General features: G+C 39.0%; 1 protein-coding gene across 1 annotated transcript; it reads right to left on the minus strand.

Moving 5' to 3' along the window:
• Positions 1 to 982: 982 nt before the first annotated feature.
• Positions 983 to 3,011, minus strand: LOC109120683 (uncharacterized). Its single transcript, XM_019214697.1, has 4 exons — positions 2,738 to 3,011; positions 2,404 to 2,653; positions 1,625 to 2,298; positions 983 to 1,401 (listed from the first exon to the last, which is right to left on the minus strand). The coding sequence occupies exons 1-4, from the start codon at positions 3,009 to 3,011 to the stop codon at positions 983 to 985; spliced, it is 1,617 nt and encodes a 538-aa protein (XP_019070242.1).
• Positions 3,012 to 23,622: the final 20,611 nt, after the last annotated feature.

Below are 23,622 nucleotides of genomic sequence, written 5' to 3' on the forward strand. Positions count from 1 at the left end.
TAAAAACTTGATGCACTTGAGATGCTAGTACAAAAGGATCATTTGTACTACATTTTTGTTGAAATATACCCGATTCAATCCATATTCATAAACTTCATTATGTAACCAGTCACAATTAAAAAGTACAACACTAAAGCAACCCCAATAATAAATCTCAATGATATCCTGAATAATTCCGTAATAGAAAACCATTCCATCAACAGGATTTTGGTGCACTAGCAAAAATATCCGTTGTGGCTGACAAAGTCACTCCACTATTATGAGTTTTACAAGGGGCATCCCGTGTCTTCGTATGAAATCGATATCCATTAATGAAATATCCAGTATATCTTTTTGCCACAAAGTTAGGCCCTTTCGCTAGCCATTTTAAATGATTGGACACTTCAATACTTTTAACCTTTTCACTAAACCAATCACCAAATTCTTTACTATGGACCTGTGCTTTTACCCATGCATTGCCTCTAGTACGATAATCAGTTAAGCTCTTATGTTCCCTATAAGCATGTAATGTAATTTAATTAATGTGTATTTATAAATGAAATAAAATTTGAAATACATTATCATAACATCTAAATGAATTTAAAAAGAAACGAGTATTTAATCTTACTTGATAAATGCCTCTACTTATTCATCTCCTGTATTGAACAAGGTATATCGAGATGCTTCAAAAAAACTCATGTTGCTCCATGTTAATAATCTTGCCTTTGCTTATATTCTCACTTCCAATTGGACGACCTGTCTTTGGAAATAAATGTGAAACACCACCTTCCTCTGTGTGAATGTACTCATCATCCTCTATTTCACACCTACTTAATTTTGTCTTCACCTTATTAGGTAGGTATATGGAAATAAAGTTCAAACAATCTATAGCTGAAAAACCTTCTACTATTGATCCTTCAAGATTTTTTCGATTACGAACAAGCCCCTTGAAGTCACACATAGTTCTCTTTGCAGAATACATCCAACGCAAATGAGTTGGGCCTCAAAGCTTAATTTCATCTACTAGATGGATAGGTAAATGTGTCATTATATCAAAAAAAGATGGAGGAAAAATCTTTTCAAGCTCACATTCAATATCTATGATTTCTGCTTTCATCTTATCAAGATCGCTTCTTCTTATAACCTTGCTGCATATGGCTCTAAAATAATTCCCCAATCTAATCAAGACCATAGCTACATTCTTGGGTAACACTTTTCTTACTGCAACCTGGTGCAAGTAATGCATTATGAAATGAGCATTGTGACTTTTGTATCCTGATACTTTCATCTCTGCAATTTGCACACGACATGATATATTAGAAGCACACCCTGTTGGTAATTTGGCATCTTTTAAGATAGTGCAAAATAACTTTTTCTCATCTGGTGTCATAGAGAAACAAGCTTTAGCTAGATGGATATTTCCTGTATCACAATCTTTTAGAAGTTAAAGCTCTTTACGTATCCCCATTTCATACAAGTCATAGCGAGAATTTATATGATCTTTGGACTTTACAAGTATATCCAATAAAGTCCCAAGACTACTGTCACAAATATTCTTCTCTATGTGCATCATATCAAGATTGTGCCTCAATTCATTTGTTTCCCAATACGACAACTCAAAAAATATGGATTTTTTTCCATGGACCATCATTCTTTTGTTTTCTTTTCTTTTTGTTCTTTCCAAATACATTATTGAATTCACGAAGCTCTTCAAGAATTTGTGCACCTGATAATGGAGTAGGTGCAACTTTATGCTCCTCTTTACCATTAAATGATCTTTTATCTCTTATGAATGGATGATCGGGAGGTAAAAACGTCTGATGACCCAAGTAAAACATCTTGCGACTATTTTTGAGATATTGGTAACATGTATTATGGTTACAAGTGGGGCATGCCAATCTCCCCTTGGTGCTCCATCCCGAAAGCATTGCTAGAGCTAGAAAATCACTAATTGTCCACAATAAAGCTGCATGCATTAGAAATGTTTGATTAGTTACAGCATCATATATTTCAACTCCCACTTCCCATAGTTCCTTCAACTCCGCAATGAGTGGTTGCAAGTATACATCTATATCATTTTCCGGGGACGATGGACTTGGAATAATCATTGACAACATAATATTCTCCGACTTCATGCAAGTCCATGGAGATAAATTATAGTTCATCAACATAACTGGCCATGTACTATGGGAAATGCTCATAGTTCTGAATGGATTGAAACCATCACTTGAAATACCCAATCTAACATTGCGAGCATTATTAGCAAAGTCAGGATGCAATGAATCAAAATCCTTCCAAGCTTCACCATCTGCGGGATGTCTTAAATTTCCATCTTTAAGTCATTCAGTATCATGCCATCTCATAGCTACAGATGTTTCAGAACACATGAATATCTTTTGAAGCCTAGGCTTTAAAGGAAAGTACCTTAAAACCTTCACTGGGATTCTCGTAACCTTATTATTTAAGTCATTACGAACATTTTTCCATCTTGAAGCTCCACACACAGAGCAATTATCTAACTTTGCATTGTCATTCCAAAATAATATGCAATCATTAGTGCAAGCATGTATTTTCTCATAATGAAGACCCAAATCTTTTATGACCTTTTTTGCCTTGTAAAACGAGTCGGGTATCTGAGCAAATGGAAGTGCCTCTCTTATCAAGTCCAACAAATCTGAACAGGCCACATCAGTCAACTTGTGAATGCATTTAAACAAGTATAGCCGGATGGTAAAACTTAACTTAGAAAAATTCTTACACCCTGGATACAAGTCTTCTTTCCCTTCCTCCACTAATTTATAAAATCTCTTTGCATCTTCATGTGGCCCCTCCCGCACTCCTTCATGTCTCTGATCATCTACTACATTTCTAAAAGTATCATGAAGTAATCTATCAATGTCGTCATGCATGTTAGAAGTTTCTTCTTCATCGGTTGGATGTGGCGTATTTCTTGAGGAAAATCCTTCACCATGAAAAACCCATTTAGTGTATCCCTGAACAAATCCATGGCAAATCAAATGATCCTCTACCATATTTCGGCAATGCTAATTATGATTAAAGCACTTCTTACAAGGACACAATATTTCATTTCCTTGGGAAGCTCGTTCAAATGCTTTATCAAGAAAATCATTAACTCCATGAATATATTCATTGGTGGATCTTCGAAGATTCATCAAACTTTTATCTCCGAAATCCATTGAATATATATCCTGCATGACATGTACATAACATTAAAGCCAATAATTTCATGCGTACAAATAATATTGGCAGAACTTAACAACTCGAACTTTTAGATTAATCGTATCTCAAACCTTCACATCAATTCAACAACAAAACAATTACAACACTAATAGTAGAACCAAAAAATATTGACAAGTTAAGTTATTAGAAGCTTCCACCATTTAATAAACTTTATACAAATGAATGACTAAAGGCACACTCAAACAAATCTCAAAGCAATAAGGGAAGACCTAGATTAGCGTAAGTAACATACAGTATAGCAACAGGCTGCATCAAGCAAACAAAATAATTATCAATACATTAGTATTAGTTTTGATTCTAGCAAAACAATACATGTTTTCATAAAATAGTAATAGAGTTGATTGTTCACATGGAAAAAGTAGTTCGGACAAACTGTAACAACTCATATTCTCTTTCTAAAATAACACAAGGGAGTTAGCTGGTCAATCTAACAATTACCATATAGAAGAAATTTTTTATTACTTTCAATTTCTTACCAATCAGCCTTCTCGAGTTCCAAACGAACTACTTCAAAAATCCTAAAGTGTTACCTCTGTTTCTTTTTAGCCAAGCCTATAAAAAAACATAATCACACAATATATATTAGTAGGAAACCAAGACAAAGAGAGGAAATAATATATGAGATATATACAGTTTCCTATTCCACAAAAAGAAGAATCAACATACTATCACAAGTGGTATTGAGAAAGGGGAAAGAATTCAGTATCATTGTCAAGATTGATCGTAAATTCAAAGATATTGAGACAAACATGAATGTGATACCTATGGAGATAAATGAGGTATTTAAAAACTTCCAACAGATCAAACCAAGGTTAATATACTGATTTAAAAAACAGAGAAGCAAGAGGATGAAGAAACTAAGTGATGATAAAAAAAATGAAAGAAATATGTGCAGACATATCTCATGTTGAAGAAGATAGTGCAGCAGTTGAAACTTACATTGAAAGCCCACAAAAAACAAATAAATACAAGAGGACTAAGAAAATTAAGGAAGTCGTTGCAGATGAAAATCCACAAAAAGTTAGGATACATGAGGTAGAAAAGCAGAATGTACTAGATGAAAGTGACGATGAAAACCCACTAATTCAATTACAAAGAAAAAAGACCAGGAAGATTAAAGGAAACAATCTCATGCCATATCCGATGGAAAAGAAGATCAAAGAGGAAAAAAACTAATATATAGTTGATTTAAAATTTCCTTATTTTAACTAACAATGCTTATTATCTCCCTAATATTTAAAATCTAATTTCCTTTCCTCACCGAGCAACTTCACCTAACATCGCTTATATTTTTAACTTACTTTCTCCAATATAAATGAATTTGATTAACTGCTTCACTAAACATTCAGTGTATGCAATTTATTACATCAAAGCAGATCGACAATAATATTCTGCAGCAATCCACACCCTCATAAAATAAAAAGGTATGCATACATCCTACTCTATATGAATTTCTTAACTATATAGGGTAGGATATATATATATATATATATCACGGCAAAATTGGATATGATTGATAAAACGAGATAAGAGAAGTGTCACACCAACAATCCTAAATTTATCACCATCAAATCAACAATGACATACAATCAACATCATGGTAAATCTAGTATGTTAAGTAGTTATCATAGTTCAAAATTAAATATAAACCCTTCTATTCAATTCACTGCACAGGTGATAAAGGTAACTTCATTGCTTCTAAATGTAATGTGGATCAGCAGCCCAGAACAATTATAAATCAGACACACAATACATGTCAGATCTCAGACAAAATCCCAACAAATGCCACCAATCCTTTCACGCCAAAACCAACAGGTGATAAAGGAAAAGGCATTCCTTCTACCAGTAAAACTTATCAGCATGACAACCACACAAAAAATAATTTGCGCAATACAAGTAAGAACATACATAATCATGTAAAATCCAACATACATGAGTGTTCTGTACAACGCGAACATATTTTCATAGATACATGCATAAGTATTACATCCTTTGTCTAAATGTACCAAAAAATATTTCTAGAGAAAAGTCAACTGCGAAGCGCATTGCGAAAAGTGGATAAATATATAAAATATCAACCAAAACAATAGCACATCTAGAAGATGAACATCCACGTTTGAAGAAGCATCCTAATATTAATTAGCTATTTAGAGCATAACCTGAAGAGTCTGAAGCTAGAGGTACATTGGAAAACCCCTTTTCATGTCATACATAAATTGAATATTCAATAACTTTATGAAATTAGATTCTTAACATATATCTCTTCCAATATTCATATAGATAGGAATTGTTGTTTATAACTTATCTTTATCATATCTGCACGTGCTGAAAACTGTCTCAGAATGCATTTATGTGCTGCAAAAATATTTGACCATGAACCTCCAGCATTTTGTTGTGCAAATAGATATATCAAATTTTCAACCTCTAAAGCACCAACAAAACTATACGAAATCTTTGTAGCATCTACTCCGGATGTCGTAGAGTTTTTGAAAAATATTCGTGCATATAATAACATCTTTATTTTTACATCTTTTAGTGTTAAATTGGATAGGAACTAGCATGTGCAAGAAAAGGAGTGTACACATTTAGGGCACATGGTAATATTTATCACGATCTACCATCATTAGTACCACCTGATAACAATCCATGTTATTTCCAACTATACTTCTTTGATACAGATAACGAGTCGACCATCAGGCTATCAAAGGTGAATGAAGGAATTCTTTCGGACCAAATTGCAAAAAAGTTCAACCAAGTATTGGAGGGTAACCCATATGCACAAATATTTCGCCCATTAAAAGACCAAATAAGTTTCCACAATTTCCAACTTCGTATTTCTACACATGCATCTTTGCATGAAAGAGTGTACGACACACCCTCGGCAAGTCAAGTAGTAGCAATTTGGATCAATGGAAACAATCCAATTACACCTTTTTACGGAGAAATAATTGTTCATGAGCACTCTGGATACAAACATAGAGTAAAACATTATTTTGGTTATTATGACCCTCTTTAATATCCTTTGCTATTCCCAAGAGGTGAAGGTGGATGACATCTAGAAATAAGAAAACACAGCAAAAGACTATCTCACAGAAGAAGTGCTCAATCCCCATCTATAACCGATGAGTTTCAAACATTCATATTAGTTGATTCAATACTAGACAACGAGGATCAAGGTAAAATATATCATCTTATGCCCTCTTATAGAAAAAATTAAGCCATGCTCTTCACAAGTTAGCAACTGATAAAGAAACACATACACGATATAAACTAATACTACAAAAGATGTATAAAATACAATTTTAAGATAATTCACTTTTCCATTATACCAATATGGTAACTAACATAAAATAAAAATAATATTAACATGATTTCTTATACTTGTAAATGTTTGCCGCGAGACAAAGGGAAATGTTTCTTCCAAAGAATACTATTGTTATAAGCTACAAGTACGAGAAACAAAGAGGTAAGCATTACTACTATATGGAAGATTACTACAACAATTTGTGGTTGACATGTGCATAAAATTGGAAACAATGAGGCTAGAATATTTCAGAAAAGAAAAATCAAATTTTAGAAGAGAGGTTTATCAAGGTATTGTTGATAGTGTAAGCGCAGGAGAATGCAGGGGAGATAAAATTGGGCAGAGAATACTACTTCCATTATTTTTTATTGGAGGGCACAAGATATGAAAAAATTCTATATGGATGCGATGACTTTGGTACACATTTTGGAAGGCAAGATTTTTTTATAACAATGACGTGTAATCCTGACCGGATTGAAATCCAACAAGAATTGCGCCCCAGACAGACTCCTTAAGATAGACCTCACTATGTTAATAGAGTATTCAGAGCTAAGTTGCAAGATCTTAAAGACCAAATTTTCAAGAAAAAAAATTTGTAATTGTTGTTGCTCATGTATTCGTGGGAGAATTCCAAAAACGGTGACTACCACACATACACCTACTTCTCATATTAAAAGAAGGGCACAAGATCAAATCAGGAGATAAATATGATAGGTTTATCTCAGAGATTGCAGATAAATATGAGTATCCTATCTTTCATAAATTAGTGCTCAGGCATATGATGCATGGTCCGTGTAAAAACAAACGTTCGACAAACACATGCACGCAAAATGGACAATGTCAATATCATTATCAAAGGGCTTATAACAACAAATTAGTCCAAGAAAAGGATGGATATCCAATTTATAAAAGAAGAATGGATGAAAGAGTAGAGACTGTTCGTTGAATGAATATGATAAATCAATGGGTGGTACCTTATAGCCCTTATTTGCTTACTAGATACAAGTGTCACATTAATGTTGAGATCTGCTCAGGAGTCAAAGAAATAAAATATCTATACAAGTATATATATAAAGGTCATGATCGATGTAAAGTTTATGTTCAGTCTGATGATGGTAAAAATGTTATTGACGAAATAAAAACATTCCAAGATGCGCGATGGGTCTCACCACCTAAAGCACTATGGAGAATATATGAATTCAACTTTACTGAAATGCAACCTGCAGTCATCAACCTTCAACTACATCTACCAGGAAAACATTCAGGTACACATATTTATGCATAACAATACACACTTTATTTTAAGAATAACTATAGTAGTCAAAATACAAATACTAACTCAAAACAAGCATACGATTTTTACAAGAAAAACCAAAATTTAAAAAATGTCATTTCCTAGGATGGTGTCAAGCAGACAATGTTGACCGAGTATTTCAAGATATGCTCAATTGACACTGAAGCACAAGCATATATTTATGGAGAATTCTCAAAGTATTATGTTTGGAATTCAAACATAAATACTTGGACAAAAAAGAAAACAAGATCTGTAATTGGTCGCATTGCAATTGGTAAGCTAGATGTAGTAAACTATAAATTCATACGCATCGATAATTGTTAAACTTATTAGTTAGTACATATTGATTATATTGTTCAGCTAATCCTCGAGAAGGGGAAATGTATTATGAGCGGTTGTTACTAAACCATGTAAGGGGACCATTCACTTACTCAAGGTCAATGGCAAGCAATGTCGGACCTTCAAAGAAGCAGCCTGTAATTCTGTTTTTGCCTCTCCATAATAAAACTGCTCCCTCTCTTCCCTGTGGACGTAGCCTATTTATTGGTGAACCACGTAAATCTATTGTCTTGTTTTTCACGTTTATATTTTCTCGTATTATCTCGAATTCTGCACAACAAATTGGTATCGGAGCCTCTCGGTTAATCGGTGTTCTTGGAGAATTTGAGATGTCTGCTTTGAACGTGAAAATCGACAAATTCGCAGGGAGGAACAGTTTCAATTTATGGCAGATCAAGATGCGGGCTTTGTTGAAACAGCAAGGCTTCTGGGCGCCGTTGTCGAAAGACAAAAACGTCGTCGTTGCTCCTGAGATGGCGATTCTGGAGGAAAAGGCGCACACAACGATCATGCTGTGTCTCGTGGATGACGTCATCACTGAGGTCTCGGATGAAGAGACTGCTGCTGGTCTGTGGTTGAAGCTTGAGAGTTTGTACATGACAAAATCTCTAACCAACAAGCTGTTTCTGAAACAACGTCTATTCGGTTTACGAATGGCTGAAGGTACACAACTCAGGGAACATTTAGAGCAATTGAATACTTTGTTATTAGAATTGCGTAATATCGATGTGAAGATCGAGGATGAAGATGCTGCCCTAATTCTGTTAGTATCTCTCCCAATGTCATTTAAGAATTTTGTTCAATCATTCAATGTTGGTAAAGATACAGTGTCGCTGGAAGAAGTCAGATCGGCCCTTCATAGCAGGGAATTACGGCATAAGGCTAACGGCACAATTAAGGACATACAGCCTTCCGGTCTGTTCACCAATAGAGGAAATGGAAGGAAAAACGGCAGAAAGAAAAATAAGCTGATGTTGAAGAGTGCAAAGCCGGATGATGTTTGTAATTACTGAAAGGAGAAGGGACATTGGAAATTTGATTGTCCGAAGAAGAAGAAGCAATCGGAAAAACAATCAGTGTCTGCTGTTGTTGCTGAAGAAGGCACCAATTCTGAAGAAGACATTGCCCTAGTTGCGGATGAGCACACTCATCATTCAGATGTGTGGGTTCTCGATTCTGGGGCATCCTATCACATCTGTCCTAGGAGAGAGTGGTTCACGACTTATGAGTAGATAGACGGAGGCAGCATCTCGATGGCCAACAGTTATGTCTGCAAAGTGGTTGGGACAGGCTCGATCAAGTTAAGGAAACATGACGGTAGCTTCTGCACATTGAACGAGGTCAGGCACGTTCCATTGATGACAAAAAATCTAATATCTCTCAGTCTTTTGGACAGTAAGGGATTCAGCTGGTCGGGAAAAAATGGAGTCTTGCAGGTCTGGAAGGGTTCAAATTTGATTTTGAAAGGTGTCATGCGTGGTACTTTGTATTTTCTACAAGGTTCCACGGTTACAGGTTCAGCCCATGTTGCATCGTCAGAAGTTCACCAGAAGGATATAACTAAGTTATGGCACATGAGACTTGGTCATATAGGTGAAAGAGGGATGCAAATTCTGTCAAAGGAGGATCTTCTTGTTGGTCATAAGTTTAAGAGCCTAGAGTTTTGTGAACATTGTGTTTTTGGAAAACTACATCGCAACAAGTTTCCAAAGGACATTCACAGAACAAAAGGCACACTTGATTATATCCATTCTGATTGTTGGGGTGCATGCCGTGTTGAGTTTTTGGGAGGTTGCAGATTCTTTCTGTCCATTATTGATGACTACTAAAGGATGACTTGGGTGCACATGATGAAGCATAAAAGTGAAGCTTTCCAGAAGTTCAAGGAGTGGAAAATTTTGATGGAAAATCAAACAGGGAAGAAGATCAAGAGGTTGCGAACTGATAATGGGATGGAATTCTGCTGATCTGAATTTGATCAATTCTGTAAGGATGAACGGATTGCTAGACATCGTACAGTTAGAAATACACCACAGCAGAACGGTGTAGCTGAGCGAATGAATCAAACACTTATGGGGAGAGCAAGGTGCATGCTCTCTAATGCTGGTCTAGATAGAAGATTCTTGGCAGAAGCGGTTAGTACAGCTTGCTACTTGATTAACCGTGGACCACATATAGGCATACAGTGCAAGACACCTATGGAGATGTGGTCAGGAAAAGCTGCTGATTATTCAAATCTGAAATCTTTTGGTTGTACGGCTTACTATAACGTCAGTGAAGGTAAGTTAGAACCAAGATCTAAAAAGGGAGTATTTGTAGGCTACGGAGATGGAGTGAAAGGTTTCAGAATCTGGTCTCCAGAAGAAAAGAGGGTTATTATGAGTAGGAACGTTGTCTTTGATGAAAGTTCTCTTCTTAGAACCATTGTGAAGCCTACAACTACGTCAGAAACTGGGAGTCTTGATAAATAGGTGGAGTTTCAAGTCATTCAGAACGAGAGCGATTTAAAAGAACCTGAAGAGGAGGATCAAGAGCCACAGACAGAAACTGATATCCCTGAATCTATGCCATTAGATATCCATCACAGTATAGCTTAAGATCGGCCAAGGAGGGTTGGAGTTCGGCCACCTACGAGGTATGGTTTTGAGGACATGGTGGGTTATGCATTGCAGGTTGCTGAAGAGGTAGATACATCTGAGTCGTCTACTTACAAAGAAACCATTTTAAGTCCAGATTCTGAAAAATGATTTGCTTCTATGGGAGATGAGATGGAGTCCCTACACAAGAATCAGACATGGGATCTGGTCATACAGCCTTCGGAGAGAAAGATTATTACTTGCAAATGGGTTTTCAAGAAGAAGGAAGGGATATCACCAGCAGAAGGAGTCAAGTATAAAGCCAGGGTTGTTGCCAGAGGTTTCAACCAAAGAGAGGGAGTGGACTACAATGAGATCTTCTCACCAGTGGTCAGACATACTTCCATCCGAGTGTTACTAACGATAGTTACACATCAGAATCTGGAGCTTGAACAACTTGATGTGAAGACAGCGTTTCTACATGGAGAGTTGGAGAAAGAGATATACATGACTCAGCCGGATGGTTTCCAAGTTCCAAGGAAGGAAAATCATGTCTGCAAGTTGAAGAAGTCCTTATATGGACTTAAGTAGTCTCCAAGGCAGTGGTACAAAAGGCTTGACAGCTATATGGTGAAGTTGGGCTATACTCGGAGCTCATATGATTGTTGTGTCTACTACAATAGGCTCAAGGATGATTCATTCATCTATCTGGTGCTTTATGTAGATGATATGCTGATAGCTACAAAAAAGAAGTATGACATTCAGAAGCTGAAGGGTCACAATAAATTGGTATCAGAGTCTCTCGGTTAATCGGTGTTCTTGGAGAATTTGAGATGTCTGCTTTGAACATGAAAATCGACAAATTCACAGGGAGGAACAGTTTCAGTTTATGGCAGATCAAGATGCGGGCTTTGTTGAAACAACAAGGCTTTTGGGCGCCGTTGTCGAAAGACAAGAACGTCGTCGTTACTCCTGAGATGGTGATTCTGGAGGAAAAGGCGCACTAGACGATCATGTTGTGTCTCGCGGATGACGTCATCACGGAGGTCTCGGATGAAGAGACTCCTGGTGATCTGTGGTTGAAGCTGGAGAGTTTGTACATGAAAAAATCTCTAACCAACAAGCTTCTTCTGAAACAACGTCTATTCGGTTTACGAATGGCTGAAGGTACACAACTGAGGGAACATTTAGAGCAATTGAATACTTTGTTATTAGAATTGCGTAATATCGATGTGAAGATCGAGGATGAAGATGCTTCCCTGATTCTGTTAGTATCTCTCCCAATGTCATTTAAGAATTTTGTTCAATCGTTCATTGTTGGGAAAGATACTGTGTCGCTGGAAGAAGTCAGATCGTCCCTTCATAGCAGGGAATTACGGTATAAGGCTAACGGCACAAGTACGGACATACAGCCTTCCAGTCTGTTCACCAGTAGCGGAAAGGAAAGGAAAAACGGCAGAAAGAAAAATAAGCCGATGTCGAAGAGTGCAAAGCCGGACGATGTTTGTAATTACTGCAAGGAGAAGGGACATTGGAAATTTGATTGTCCGAAGAAGAAGAAGCAATCGGAAAAACAATCAGTGTCTGCTGTTGCTGCTGAAGAAGGCACCAATTCTGAAAAAGACATTGCCCTAGTTGCGGATGAGCACACTTATCATTCAGATGTGTGGGTTCTCGATTCTGGGGCATCCTATTAAATCTTTCCTAGGAGAGAGTGGTTCACGACTTAAAAGCAGATAGACGGAGGCAGCATCTCGATGGCCAACAGTTCTGTCTGCAAGGTGGTTGGGACAGGCTCGATCAAGATAAGGACACATGACGGTAGCTTCTTCACATTGAACGAGGTCAGGCACGTTCCATTGAGGATGAAAAATCTTATATCTCTCAGTCTTTTTGACAGCAAGGGATTCAACTGGTCGGGAAAAGATGGAGTCTTGCGATTCTGGAAGGGTTCAAATCTGATTCTGAAAAGTGTCATGCGTGGTACTTTGTATTTTCTACAAGGTTCCACTGTTACAGGTTCAGCCCATGTTGCATCGTCAGAAGTTCACCAGAAGGATATGACTAAGTTATGGCACATGAGACTTGGTCATGTGGGTGAAAGAGGGATGCAAATTCTGTCAAAGGAGGATCTTCTTGCTGGTAATAACGTTAAGAGCCTAGAGTTTTGTGAACATTGTGTTTTTGGAAAACTACATCGCAAGAAGTTTTCAAAGGTCATTCACAGAACAAAAGGCACACTTGATTATATCCATTCTGATTGTTGGGGTCCATGCCGTGTTGAGTCTTTGGGAGGCTGCAGATTCTTTGTGTCCATTATTGATTACTACTCAAGGATGACTTGGGTGGACATGATGAAGCATAAAAGTGAAGCTTTCCAGAAGTTCAAGGAGTGGAAAATTTTGATGGAAAATCAAACAGGGAAGAAGATCAAGAGGTTGTGAACTGATAATGGGCTGGAATTCTGCTGGTCTTAATTTGATCAATTCTGTAAGGATGAAGGGATTGATCGACATTGTACAGTCAAAAATACACCACAGCAGAACGGTTTCGCTGAGCGGATGAATCAAACACTTCTGGAGAGAGCAAGGTGCATGCTCTCTAATGCTGGGCTAGATAGAAGATTCTGGGCAGAAGCGGTTAGTACAGCTTGCTACTTGATTAACCACGGACCACATACAGGCATACAGTGCAAGACACCTATTGATATGTTGTCAGGAAAAGCTGCTGATTATTCAAATCTGAAAGCTTTTGGTTGTACGGCTTACTATCACGTCAGTGAAGGTAAGTTAGAACCAAGAGCTAAAAAGGGAGTATTCGTGGGCTACGGAGATGGAGTAAAAGGTTTCAAAATCTGGTCTCCAGTAGAAAAGAGGGTTATTATGAGCAGGAACATTGTCTTTGATGAAAGTTCTCTGCTTAGAACCATTGTGAAGCCTACAACTACGTCAGAAACTGAGAGTCTTGATAAACAGGTGGAGTTTCAAGTCATTCAGAACGAGAGCGATTTAAAAGAACCTGAAGAGGAGGATCAAGAGCCGCAGACAGAAACTGATATCCCTGAATCTATGCCATCAGATATCCATCAGTGTATAGCTCAAGATCGGCCAAAGAGGGTTGGAGTTCGGCCACCTACGAGGTATGGTTTTGAGGACATGGTGGGTTATGCACTGCAGGTTGCTGAAAAGGTAGATACATCTGAGCCGTCTACTTACAAAGAAGCCATTTTTAGTCCTGATTCTGAAAAATGATTTGCTGCTATGGGAGATGAGTTGGAGTCCCTACACAAGAATCAGACATGGGATCTAGTCATACAGACTTCGGGGAGAAAGGTTATTACTTGCAAATGGGTTTTCAAGAAGAAGGAAGGGATATCACCAGCAGAAGGAGTCAAGTATAAAGCCAGGGTTGTTGCCAGAGGTTTCAACCATAGGGAGGGAGTGGACTACAATGAGATCTTCACACCAGTGGTCAGACATACTTCCATCCGAGTGTTATTAGTGATAGTTACACATCAGAATCTGGAGCTTGAACAACTTGATGTGAAGACAGCGTTTCTACATGGAGAGTTGGAGGAAGAGATATACATGACTCAGCCGGATGATTCATTTATCTATCTGGTGCTTTATGTAGATGATATGCTGATAGCTGCAAAGAAGAAGTATGACATTCAGAAGCTGAAGGGTTTACTTAAGGCTGAGTTTGAGATGAAGGATCTGGGAGCCGCTCGGAAGACTCTAGGGATAGAGATCATTAGAGACAGAGAGAGAAGGAAAATTTTCTTGTCACAGAGAAGCTACATTCAGAAAGTCTTGGCGAGGTTTCGCATGTCTTCATCTATGCCTATTGATACCCCCGGTGCTGTCAATATCCATCTCACTACCATGTTCACTCCACAGTCAGAAGAAAAGAAGGAGTATATATCACGAGTCCCTTATGTCAGTGCCGTAGGAAGTTTGATGTATGTTATGGTCTGTACAAGGCCAGATTTAGCACATGTAGTCAGTGTAGTGAGCAGATTCATGGGACAACCTGGGAGAGAACATTGGCAGGCTGTGAAGAGAATTTTTCGGTACCTTAGAGGTACATTTGACGTTGGTCTCATTAATGGAGGTTATACTCAGTGCTTGGTTACTGGCTATTCTGATTCTGACTATGCTGGAGATGTTGACACAAGAAGATCGATGACTGGCTATGTGTTTACCCTTAGAGGTTCTGCCGTAAGTTGGAAGGCAAGTTTGCAACCTACAGTGACTTTGTCTACTAAGGAAGCGGAGTACATGGCCTTGACAGAGGCTGCAAAAGAAGGGATTTGGCTGAAAGGGCTGGTTAGTGATCTTGGTTTGCATCATGATCAGGCTACAGTGTATTGTGACAGTTTGAGCGCAATTTGTCTAGCCAAGGATCAAGTCCATCATGGGAGAACCAAGCATATTGACGTAAGGTATCATTTTCTGAGAAGTGAAAGAGAATCAAGGTGAAGAAAGTAGGAACTGCTGATAATCCTGTTGATATGTTCACAAAGCCAATTCTACAGAGCAAGTTTCAACACTGTTCGGACTTGCTCAATATCAGAAGCTGTTAATTGCCCTGCGGGGTAATTCTGAGAAAGAGGGGGAGGCCTGGCACTATCATAGTGCATCTGAAGAATTTGTTCAGAGAATTCAAGTCAAGGTGGAGATTTGTTGAACGCCTTGAATCGGACCCGTTACAACAGAAAGGACGGGGGTCTCGCTGCCCGGTCAGCGAGTGGGTGGTCAAGAGGGGCGATGCGCAGTCTCCAAGGCAGTGGTACAAAAGGTTTGACAGCTATATGGTGAAGTTGGGCTATACTCGGAGCTCATATGATTGTTGTGTCTACTACAATAGCCTCAAGGATGATTCATTCATCTATCTGGTGCTTTATGTAGATAATATGCTGATAGCTGAAAAGAAGAAGTATGACATTCAGAAGCTGAAGGGTTTACTTAGTGCTGAGTTTGAGATGAAGGATCTAGGAGCCGCTTGGAAGATTCTAGGGATGGAGATCTTTAGAGACAGAGAGAGAAGGAAACTTTTCTTGTCAAACAGAAGCTACATTCAGAAAGTCTTAGCGAGGTTTGGCATGTCTTCATCTAAGCCTATTGATACCCCAGTGCTGTCAATATCCATCTCACTGCCATGTTCGCTCCACAGTCAAATGAAGAGAAGGAGTATATGTCACGAGTCCCTTATGCCAGTGCCGTAGGAAGTTTGATGTATGCTATGGTCTGTACAAGGCCAGGTTTAGCACATGCAGTCAATGTAGTGAGCAGATTCATGGGACAACCAGGGAGAGAACATTGGCAGGCTGTGAAGAGAATTTTCCGGTACCTTAGAGGTACATCTAACGTTGGTCTCATTTATGGAGGTGATGCTTTATGCTTGGTTACTCTCTATTCTGATTCTGACTATGCTGGAGAAGTTGACAAAAGAAGATCGATGAATAGCTATGTGTTTAACCTTGGAGGGGCTGTCGTCAGTTGGAAGGCAACTTTGCAACCTACAGTGACTTTGTCTACTACGGAAGTGGAGTACATGGCCTTGACAGCGGCTGCAAAAGAAGGGATTTGGCTGAAAGGGCTAGTTAGTGATCTTGGTCTGCATCATGATCAGGCTACGGTGTATTGTGACAGTTTGAGCGCAATTTGTCTAGCAAAGGATCAAGTCCATCATGAGAGAACACAGCATATTGACGTAAGGAAGTGAGAAGAGAATCAAGGTGAAGAAAGTAGGAACTGCTGATAATCCTACTGATATGTTCACAAAGCCGGTTCCACTAAGCAAGTTTCAATACTGTTTGGACTTGCTCAACTTCAGAAGCTGTTAATTGCCCTGCGGAGCAATTCTGAGGAAGAGGGGGAGGTCTGGCACTATCATAGTGCATCTGAAGAATTTGTTTGGAGAATTCAAGCCAAGGTGGAGATTTGTTGAATGCCTTGAATCGGACCCGTTACAATTGAAAGGATAGGGGTCTCGCTGCCCGGTCAGCGAGTTGGGGGGTCCAGGGGGCGACGCGCAGTCTCTTAGGCAGTGGTACAAAAGGTTTGACAGCTATATGGTGAAGTTGGGCTATACTCGGAGCTCATATGATTGTTGTGTCAACTACAATAGGCTCAAGGATGATTCATTCATCTATCTGGTGCTTTATGTAGATAATATGCTGATAGCTGCAAAGAAGAAGTATGACATTCAGAAGCTGAAGGGTTTACTTAGTGCTGAGTTTGAGATGAAGGATCTGGGAGCCGCTCAAAAGATTCTAGGGATAGAGATCATTAGAGACAGAGAGAGAAGGAAACTTTTCTTGTCAAAGAGAAGCTACATTCAGAAAGTCTTGGCGAGGTTTGGCATGTCTTCATCTAATCCTATTGATACCCCCCAGTGCTGTCAATATCCATCTCACTGCTATGTTCGCTCCACAGTCAAATGAAGAGAAGGAGTATATGTCACGAGTCCCTTATGCCAGTGCCGTAGGAAGTTTGATGTATGCTATGGTCTTTACAAGGCCAGGTTTAGCACATTCAGTCAGTGTAGTGAGCAGATTCATGGGACAACCAGGGAGAGAACATTGGCAGGCTGTGAAGAGAATTTTCCGGTACCTTAGAGGTACATCTAACGTTGGTCTCATTTATGGAGGTGATGCTCAGTGCTTGGTTATTGTCTATTCTGATTCTGACTATGCTGGAGAAGTTGACACAAGAAGATCGATGAATAGCTATGTGTTTACCCTTGGAGGTTCTGACGTCAGTTGGAAGGCAACTTTGCAACCTACAGTGACTTTGTCTAATACGGAAGCGGAGTACATGGCCTTGACAGCGGCTGCAAAAGAAGGGATTTGGCTGAAAGGGCTGGTTAGTGATCTTGGTCTGCATCATGATCAGGCTACGGTGTATTGTGACAGTTTGAGCGCTATTTGTCTAGCCAAGGATCAAGTCCATCATGAGAGAACCAAGCATATTGACGTAAGGAAGTGAGAAGAGAATCAAGGTGAAGAAAGTAGGAACTGCTGATAATCCTGCTGATATGTTCACAAAGCCGGTTCCACAGAGATAGTTTCAACACTGTTTGGACTTGCTCAACATCAGAAGCTGTTAATTGCCCTGCGGAGCAATTCTGAGGAAGAGGGGGAGGCCTGGCACTATCATAGTGCGTCTGAAGAATTTGTTTGGAGAATTCAAGTCAAGGTGGAGATTTGTTGAATGCCTTGAATCGAACCCGTTACAATTGAAAGGATGGGGGTCTCGCTGCCCGGTCAATGAGTTGGGGGGTCCAGGGGGCGACGCACAGTCTCCAAGGCAGTGGTACAAAAGGTTTGACAGCTATATGGTGAAGTTGGGCTATACTCGGAGCTCATATGATTGTTGTGTCTACTACAATAGGCTCAAGGATGATTTATTCATCTATCTGGTGCTTTAAGTAGATAATATGCTGATAGCTGCAAAGAAGAAGTATGACATTCAGAAGCTGAAGGGTTTACTTAGTGCTGAGTTTGAGATGAAGGATCTGGGAGCCGCTCAGAAGATTCTAGGGATGGAGATCATTAGAGACAGAGAGAGAAGGAAACTTTTCTTGTCAAAGAGAAGCTACATTAAGAAAGTCTTGGCGAGGTTTGGCATGTCTTCATCTAAGCCTATTGATACCCCCAGTGCTGTCAATATCCATCTCACTGCCATGTTCGCTCCACAGTCAAATGAAGAGAAGGAGTATATGTCACGAGTCCCTTATGCTAGTGCCATAGGAAGTTTGATGTATGCTATGGTCTGTACAAGGCCAGGTTTAGCACATGTAGTCAGTGTAGTGAGCAGATTCATGGGACAACCAGGGAGAGAACATTGGCAGGCTGTGAAGAGAATTTTCCGGTACCTTAGAGGTACATCTAACGTTGGTCTCATTTATGGAGGTGATACTCAGTGCTTGGTTACTGTCTATTCTGATTCTGACTATGCTGGAGAAGTTGACACAAGAAGATCGATGAATAGCTATGTGTTTACCCTTGGAGGTTCTGTCGTCAGTTGGAAGGCAACTTTGCAACCTACAGTGACTTTGTCTACTACGGAAGCGGAGTACATGGCCTTGACAGAGGCTGCAAAAGAAGGGATTTGGCTAAAAGGGCTGGTTAGTGATCTTGGTCTGCATCATGATCAGGCTACGGTGTATTGTGACAGTTTGAGAGCAATCTGTCTAGCCAAGGATCAAGTCCATCATGAGAGAACCAAGCATATTGACGTAAGGAAGTGAGAAGAGAATCAAGGTGAAGAAAGTAGGAACTGCTGATAATCCTGCTGATATGTTCCCAAAGCCGGTTCCACACAGCAAGTTTCAAAACTGTTTGGACTTGCTCAACATCAGAAGCTGTTAATTGCCCTGCGGAGCAATTCTGAGGAAGAGGGGGAGGCCTGGCACTATCATAATGCGTCTGAAGAATTTGTTCGGAGAATTCAAGTCAAGGTGGAGATTTGTTAAATGCCTTGAATCGGACCCGTTACAATTGAAAGGACGGGGGTCTCGCTGCCCGGTCAGCGAGTTGGGGGGTCCAGGGGGCGACGCGCAGTCTCCAAGGCAGTGGCACAAAAGGTTTGACAGCTATATGGTGAAGTTGGGCTATACTCGAAGCTCATATGATTGTTGTGTTTACTAAAATAGGCTCAAGGATGATTCATTCATCTATCTGGTGCTTTATGTAGATGATATGCTGATAGCTGCAAAGAAAAAGTTTGACATTCAGAAGCTGAAGGGTTTACTTAGTGCTGAGTTTGAGATGAAGGATCTGGGAGCCACTAGGAAGATTCTAGGGATGGAGATCATTAGAAACAGAGAGAAAAGGAAACTTTTCTTGTCAAAGAGAAGCTACATTCAGAAAGTCTTGGCGAGGTTTGCCATGTCTTCATCTAAGACTATTGATACCCCAGTGCTGTCAATATCCATCTCACTGCCATGTTCGCTCCGCAGTCAGAAGAAGAGAAGGAGTATATGTCACGAGTCCCTTATGCCAGTGTCGTAGGAAGTTTGATGTATGCTATGGTATGTACAAGGCCAGATTTAGCACATGCAGTCAGTGTAGTGAGCAGATTCATGGGACAACCAGGGACAGAACATTGGCAGGCTGTGAAGAGAATTTTCCTGTACCTTAGAGGTACATCTGACGTTGGTCTCATTTATGGAGGTGATACTCAGTGCTTGCTTACCCTTGGAGGTTCTCTCGTCAGTTGGAAGGCAACTTTGCAACCTACAGTGACTTTGTCTACTACGGAAGCGTAGTACATGGCCTTGACAGAGGCTGCAAAAGAAGGGATTTGGCTGAAATGGCTTGTTAGTGATCTTGGTCTGCATCATGATCAGGCTACAGCGTATTGTGACAGTTTGAGCAATTTGTCTAGCCAAGGATCAAGTCCATCATGAGAGAACCAAGCATATTGACGTAAGGTATCATTTTCTGAGAAGTGAGAAGAGAATCAAGTTGAAGAAAGTAGGAACTGCTTATAATCCTGCTGATATGTTCACAAAGCCGGTTCGACAGAGCAAGTTTCAACACTGTTGGACTTGCTCAACATCAGAAGCTATTAATTGCCCTGCGGGGCAATTCTGAGGAAGAGGGGGAGGCCTGGTACTATCATAGTGCGTCTGAAGAATTTGTTCGGAGAATTCAAGTCAAGGTGGAGATTTGTTGAATGCCTTGAAGCAGACCCGTTACAACAGAAAGGACGGAGGTCTCGCTGCCCGGTCAGTGAGTCGGGGGGTCCAGAGGGGCGACGCGCAGTCTTCTAGGCAGTGGTACAAAAGGTTTGACAGCTATATGGTGAAGTTGGGCTATACTCGAAGCTCATATGATTGTTGTGTCTACTACAATAGGCTCAAGGATGATTCATTCGTCTATCTGGTGCTTTATGTAGATGATATGCTGATAGCTGCAAAGAAGAAGTATGACATTCAGAAGCTGAAGGGTTTACTTAGTGCTGAGTTTTAGATGAAGGATCTAGGAGCCGCTCGGAAGATTCTAGGGATTGAGATCATTAGAGACAGAGAGAGAAGGAAACTTTTCTGGCCTGGGGGTCTGGGGGGCGGAGACGCCTCTGGCCCGACGGTATACAATGTTTTGTATTGGGCCCTTAATAATCTGTCAATTTTGTATGTTGGGCCCAAGCCTATTGGGGCGTAGCTTAGCACTATATATAGACGCTATGGCAAACCCTATTTTGTAATTCTATTTTTGCCTCTTCATAATAAAACTGCTCCCTCTCTTCCCCGTGGACGTAGCCAATTTATTGGTGAACCACGTAAATCTGTTGTCTTGTTTTTCACGTTTATATTTTCTCGTATTATCTCGAATTCTGCACAACACAGCCAAAGAAAGAGGGTTACTCAAGTCCAACAACAGCATATCAAAATGTTAAAGAGAGGCTTTTATTTTGAAAATGTCATTAGCTCTCCGAAGTTTGTTTGCTACAATTTTTTCTCATTGTAACCCAACTTATATTAGAAAACTCTAGGATACTTATTATGATGATATGTCTGAGGACTTCAATAGGATATATGGGATTTCACACAATACTATATTACAATCTACTTTGAATAGTACTAATAATTGTTTGAAATGTATGGGCAAGAGATATAAATGAAGAAATGTTTGTGCAAATACCTACAGAAGATTTTGATGCACAGTCACAATTAAATTCAGAACAACATCATGCTTTTACAAAAATAATGAAAACAATTGATTCTGGAACAACTGAAATATTTTTTGTGGATGGACTTGGGGGAACTGAAATAACATACCTATACCGTGCATTACTTGTCAATGTTAGATCAAGAGGTATGATAGATTTGGCAACAACCACCAGTTGTGTAGCAGCTTAAATCTTACTAGGAGGACGTACAATACACTCGAGGTTTGAGATCCCTCCTTGAACAAATGAATCAACTATGACAAACATGTCAAAGCAAAGTAGTGACGCATAATTTATTAGAAAAGCAAAAATGATTATATGGGATGAACCAATGGCTAGACGACAAACAATAGAAACGGTCGACAAGATCTTCAGAGACATAAGGAACATCGATAAACCATTCGGTGGAAGAGTCATGGTGTTTGAAGGAGATTTTCGGCAAGTATACCAGTTGTCCAAAATTAACTAGAGCAGAAATTATAAATGCAAGCTTGGTAAAATCATATCTCTTTCGTTTGACGGAGAAGATTCAATTTACAAGAAATATGAGAGCAAGAACAGATTCAACATTCAGTAAGTTCTTACTTCAAGTGGATAACGGTGATGAACCAACAATAAGAGACAATTTAATCCTACTCCTAGAGCAGATGACTATCAAACATTCTCACGAGGGAACTCCAGAAGAATCCATAATAATAGAGATATTTCAGAATCTGCGAGAAAACGCTGCCACTACAAAATATGTCACTGAAAGAGCTATTTTAGCAAGCAAAAAGGACCATGTGGATAAACTTAATGACAAGTTAATATCCCAGTTCCCAGGTAAAAGCAAGATATTTAATAGCTTTGACTCAGCAGAAGATTACACCAACAACTATTACTAAGAAGAATATCTTAATTCTATAATACTAAATGGTCTCCCACCACATAGGTATTGAAGATAATATATTACAAGTTACAAGAGGTAGTAAAAATATAAAAATTGTTAGATTTTGACATATCTTATTAAATGCATGTTAGAATTGAAGGAAAAATGCTCCTATCATGTTGCTAAGGAATTTAGACCTTTCAAGTGGTTTATGCAATGACACAGGAATTATATGTCGAGGCTTCTCCCAAAATGTTCTTTATGCGAAAATATCAAGTGGTCATTCTGCAACAAAATATGTGTTTCTTCCCAGAATAGAACTATCACCACTAGAAAATGAAGGATATCCATTTAAATTCATTCAAAAGCAATTTTCGGTACGCCTTTGCTTTTCAATGACTATAAATAAAGCCCAAGGTCAAACAATTCACAATGTTGGTTTGTACTTACCTCAACATGTTTTCTCAAATGGTCAATTGTACGTGGCGCTCTCAAGAGGGATATCTATGTTCACAACAAAAGTACTTGGCCTAACAGAGTAACCCAAACGTCAAAAGGGAACATACACAAAGAACATCGTCTATTAGGAAGTTTAGGGTACGATAACCCCATATACATATATGGACATTCTAACATGGATAATTAACTATTTACTAATAGCATATATTAACAACATTACATTGCTTCAAATCTCATGTTTAGAAGACGCAACAAATCTATGCAAACATAATGGATTCTTCAGCGACCCATACTTTTCAATGCGTTAATGTCATATTCAGAATAATTCTATGAGTACTATTATCAACTTTAATATTGTATTCTATCATAATGTTTTAATATTATTATTATTAATAATTAACGATATTTTCGTACATCTATTTACATACTTCATATTAATTGTGTGTTGTAGTTCCTACATATTATTAAATGCATAAGTGAAATTTTTTTCTCCATACAAGATCACTAAGAGGTCATGTAATCATCAGAAGACTAATAAATACAATGTACACTTCTAATACATCAATTATAATGCACTCACTCATGACAACACTGCTTTACAAATGTCTTCGCACAGAGAATGATATAACTTAACATGGCTCACACGTGCAACGCACGTGTACCTGACTAGTTAGAATTAATAAAGGTGGACAAGTCAACCCTTCACCATTCTCAGTACTCCCAAACACATACCACAAGGAAAATATATGAATTTCATACACTTAATAAGGGTTTAGAAATCCACTTGCCTCAATCAATCAAGAATTTACTCCGGGACTTGAGTCTTCACCTTTCGTAAAGCTTCTAAATCAATGTAATCT

The sequence above is a fragment of the Solanum lycopersicum genome, chromosome 7 (genome assembly GCF_036512215.1).
Source record: "Solanum lycopersicum chromosome 7, SLM_r2.1".
In the NCBI taxonomy this organism is placed as follows: Eukaryota; Viridiplantae; Streptophyta; class Magnoliopsida; order Solanales; family Solanaceae; genus Solanum; species Solanum lycopersicum.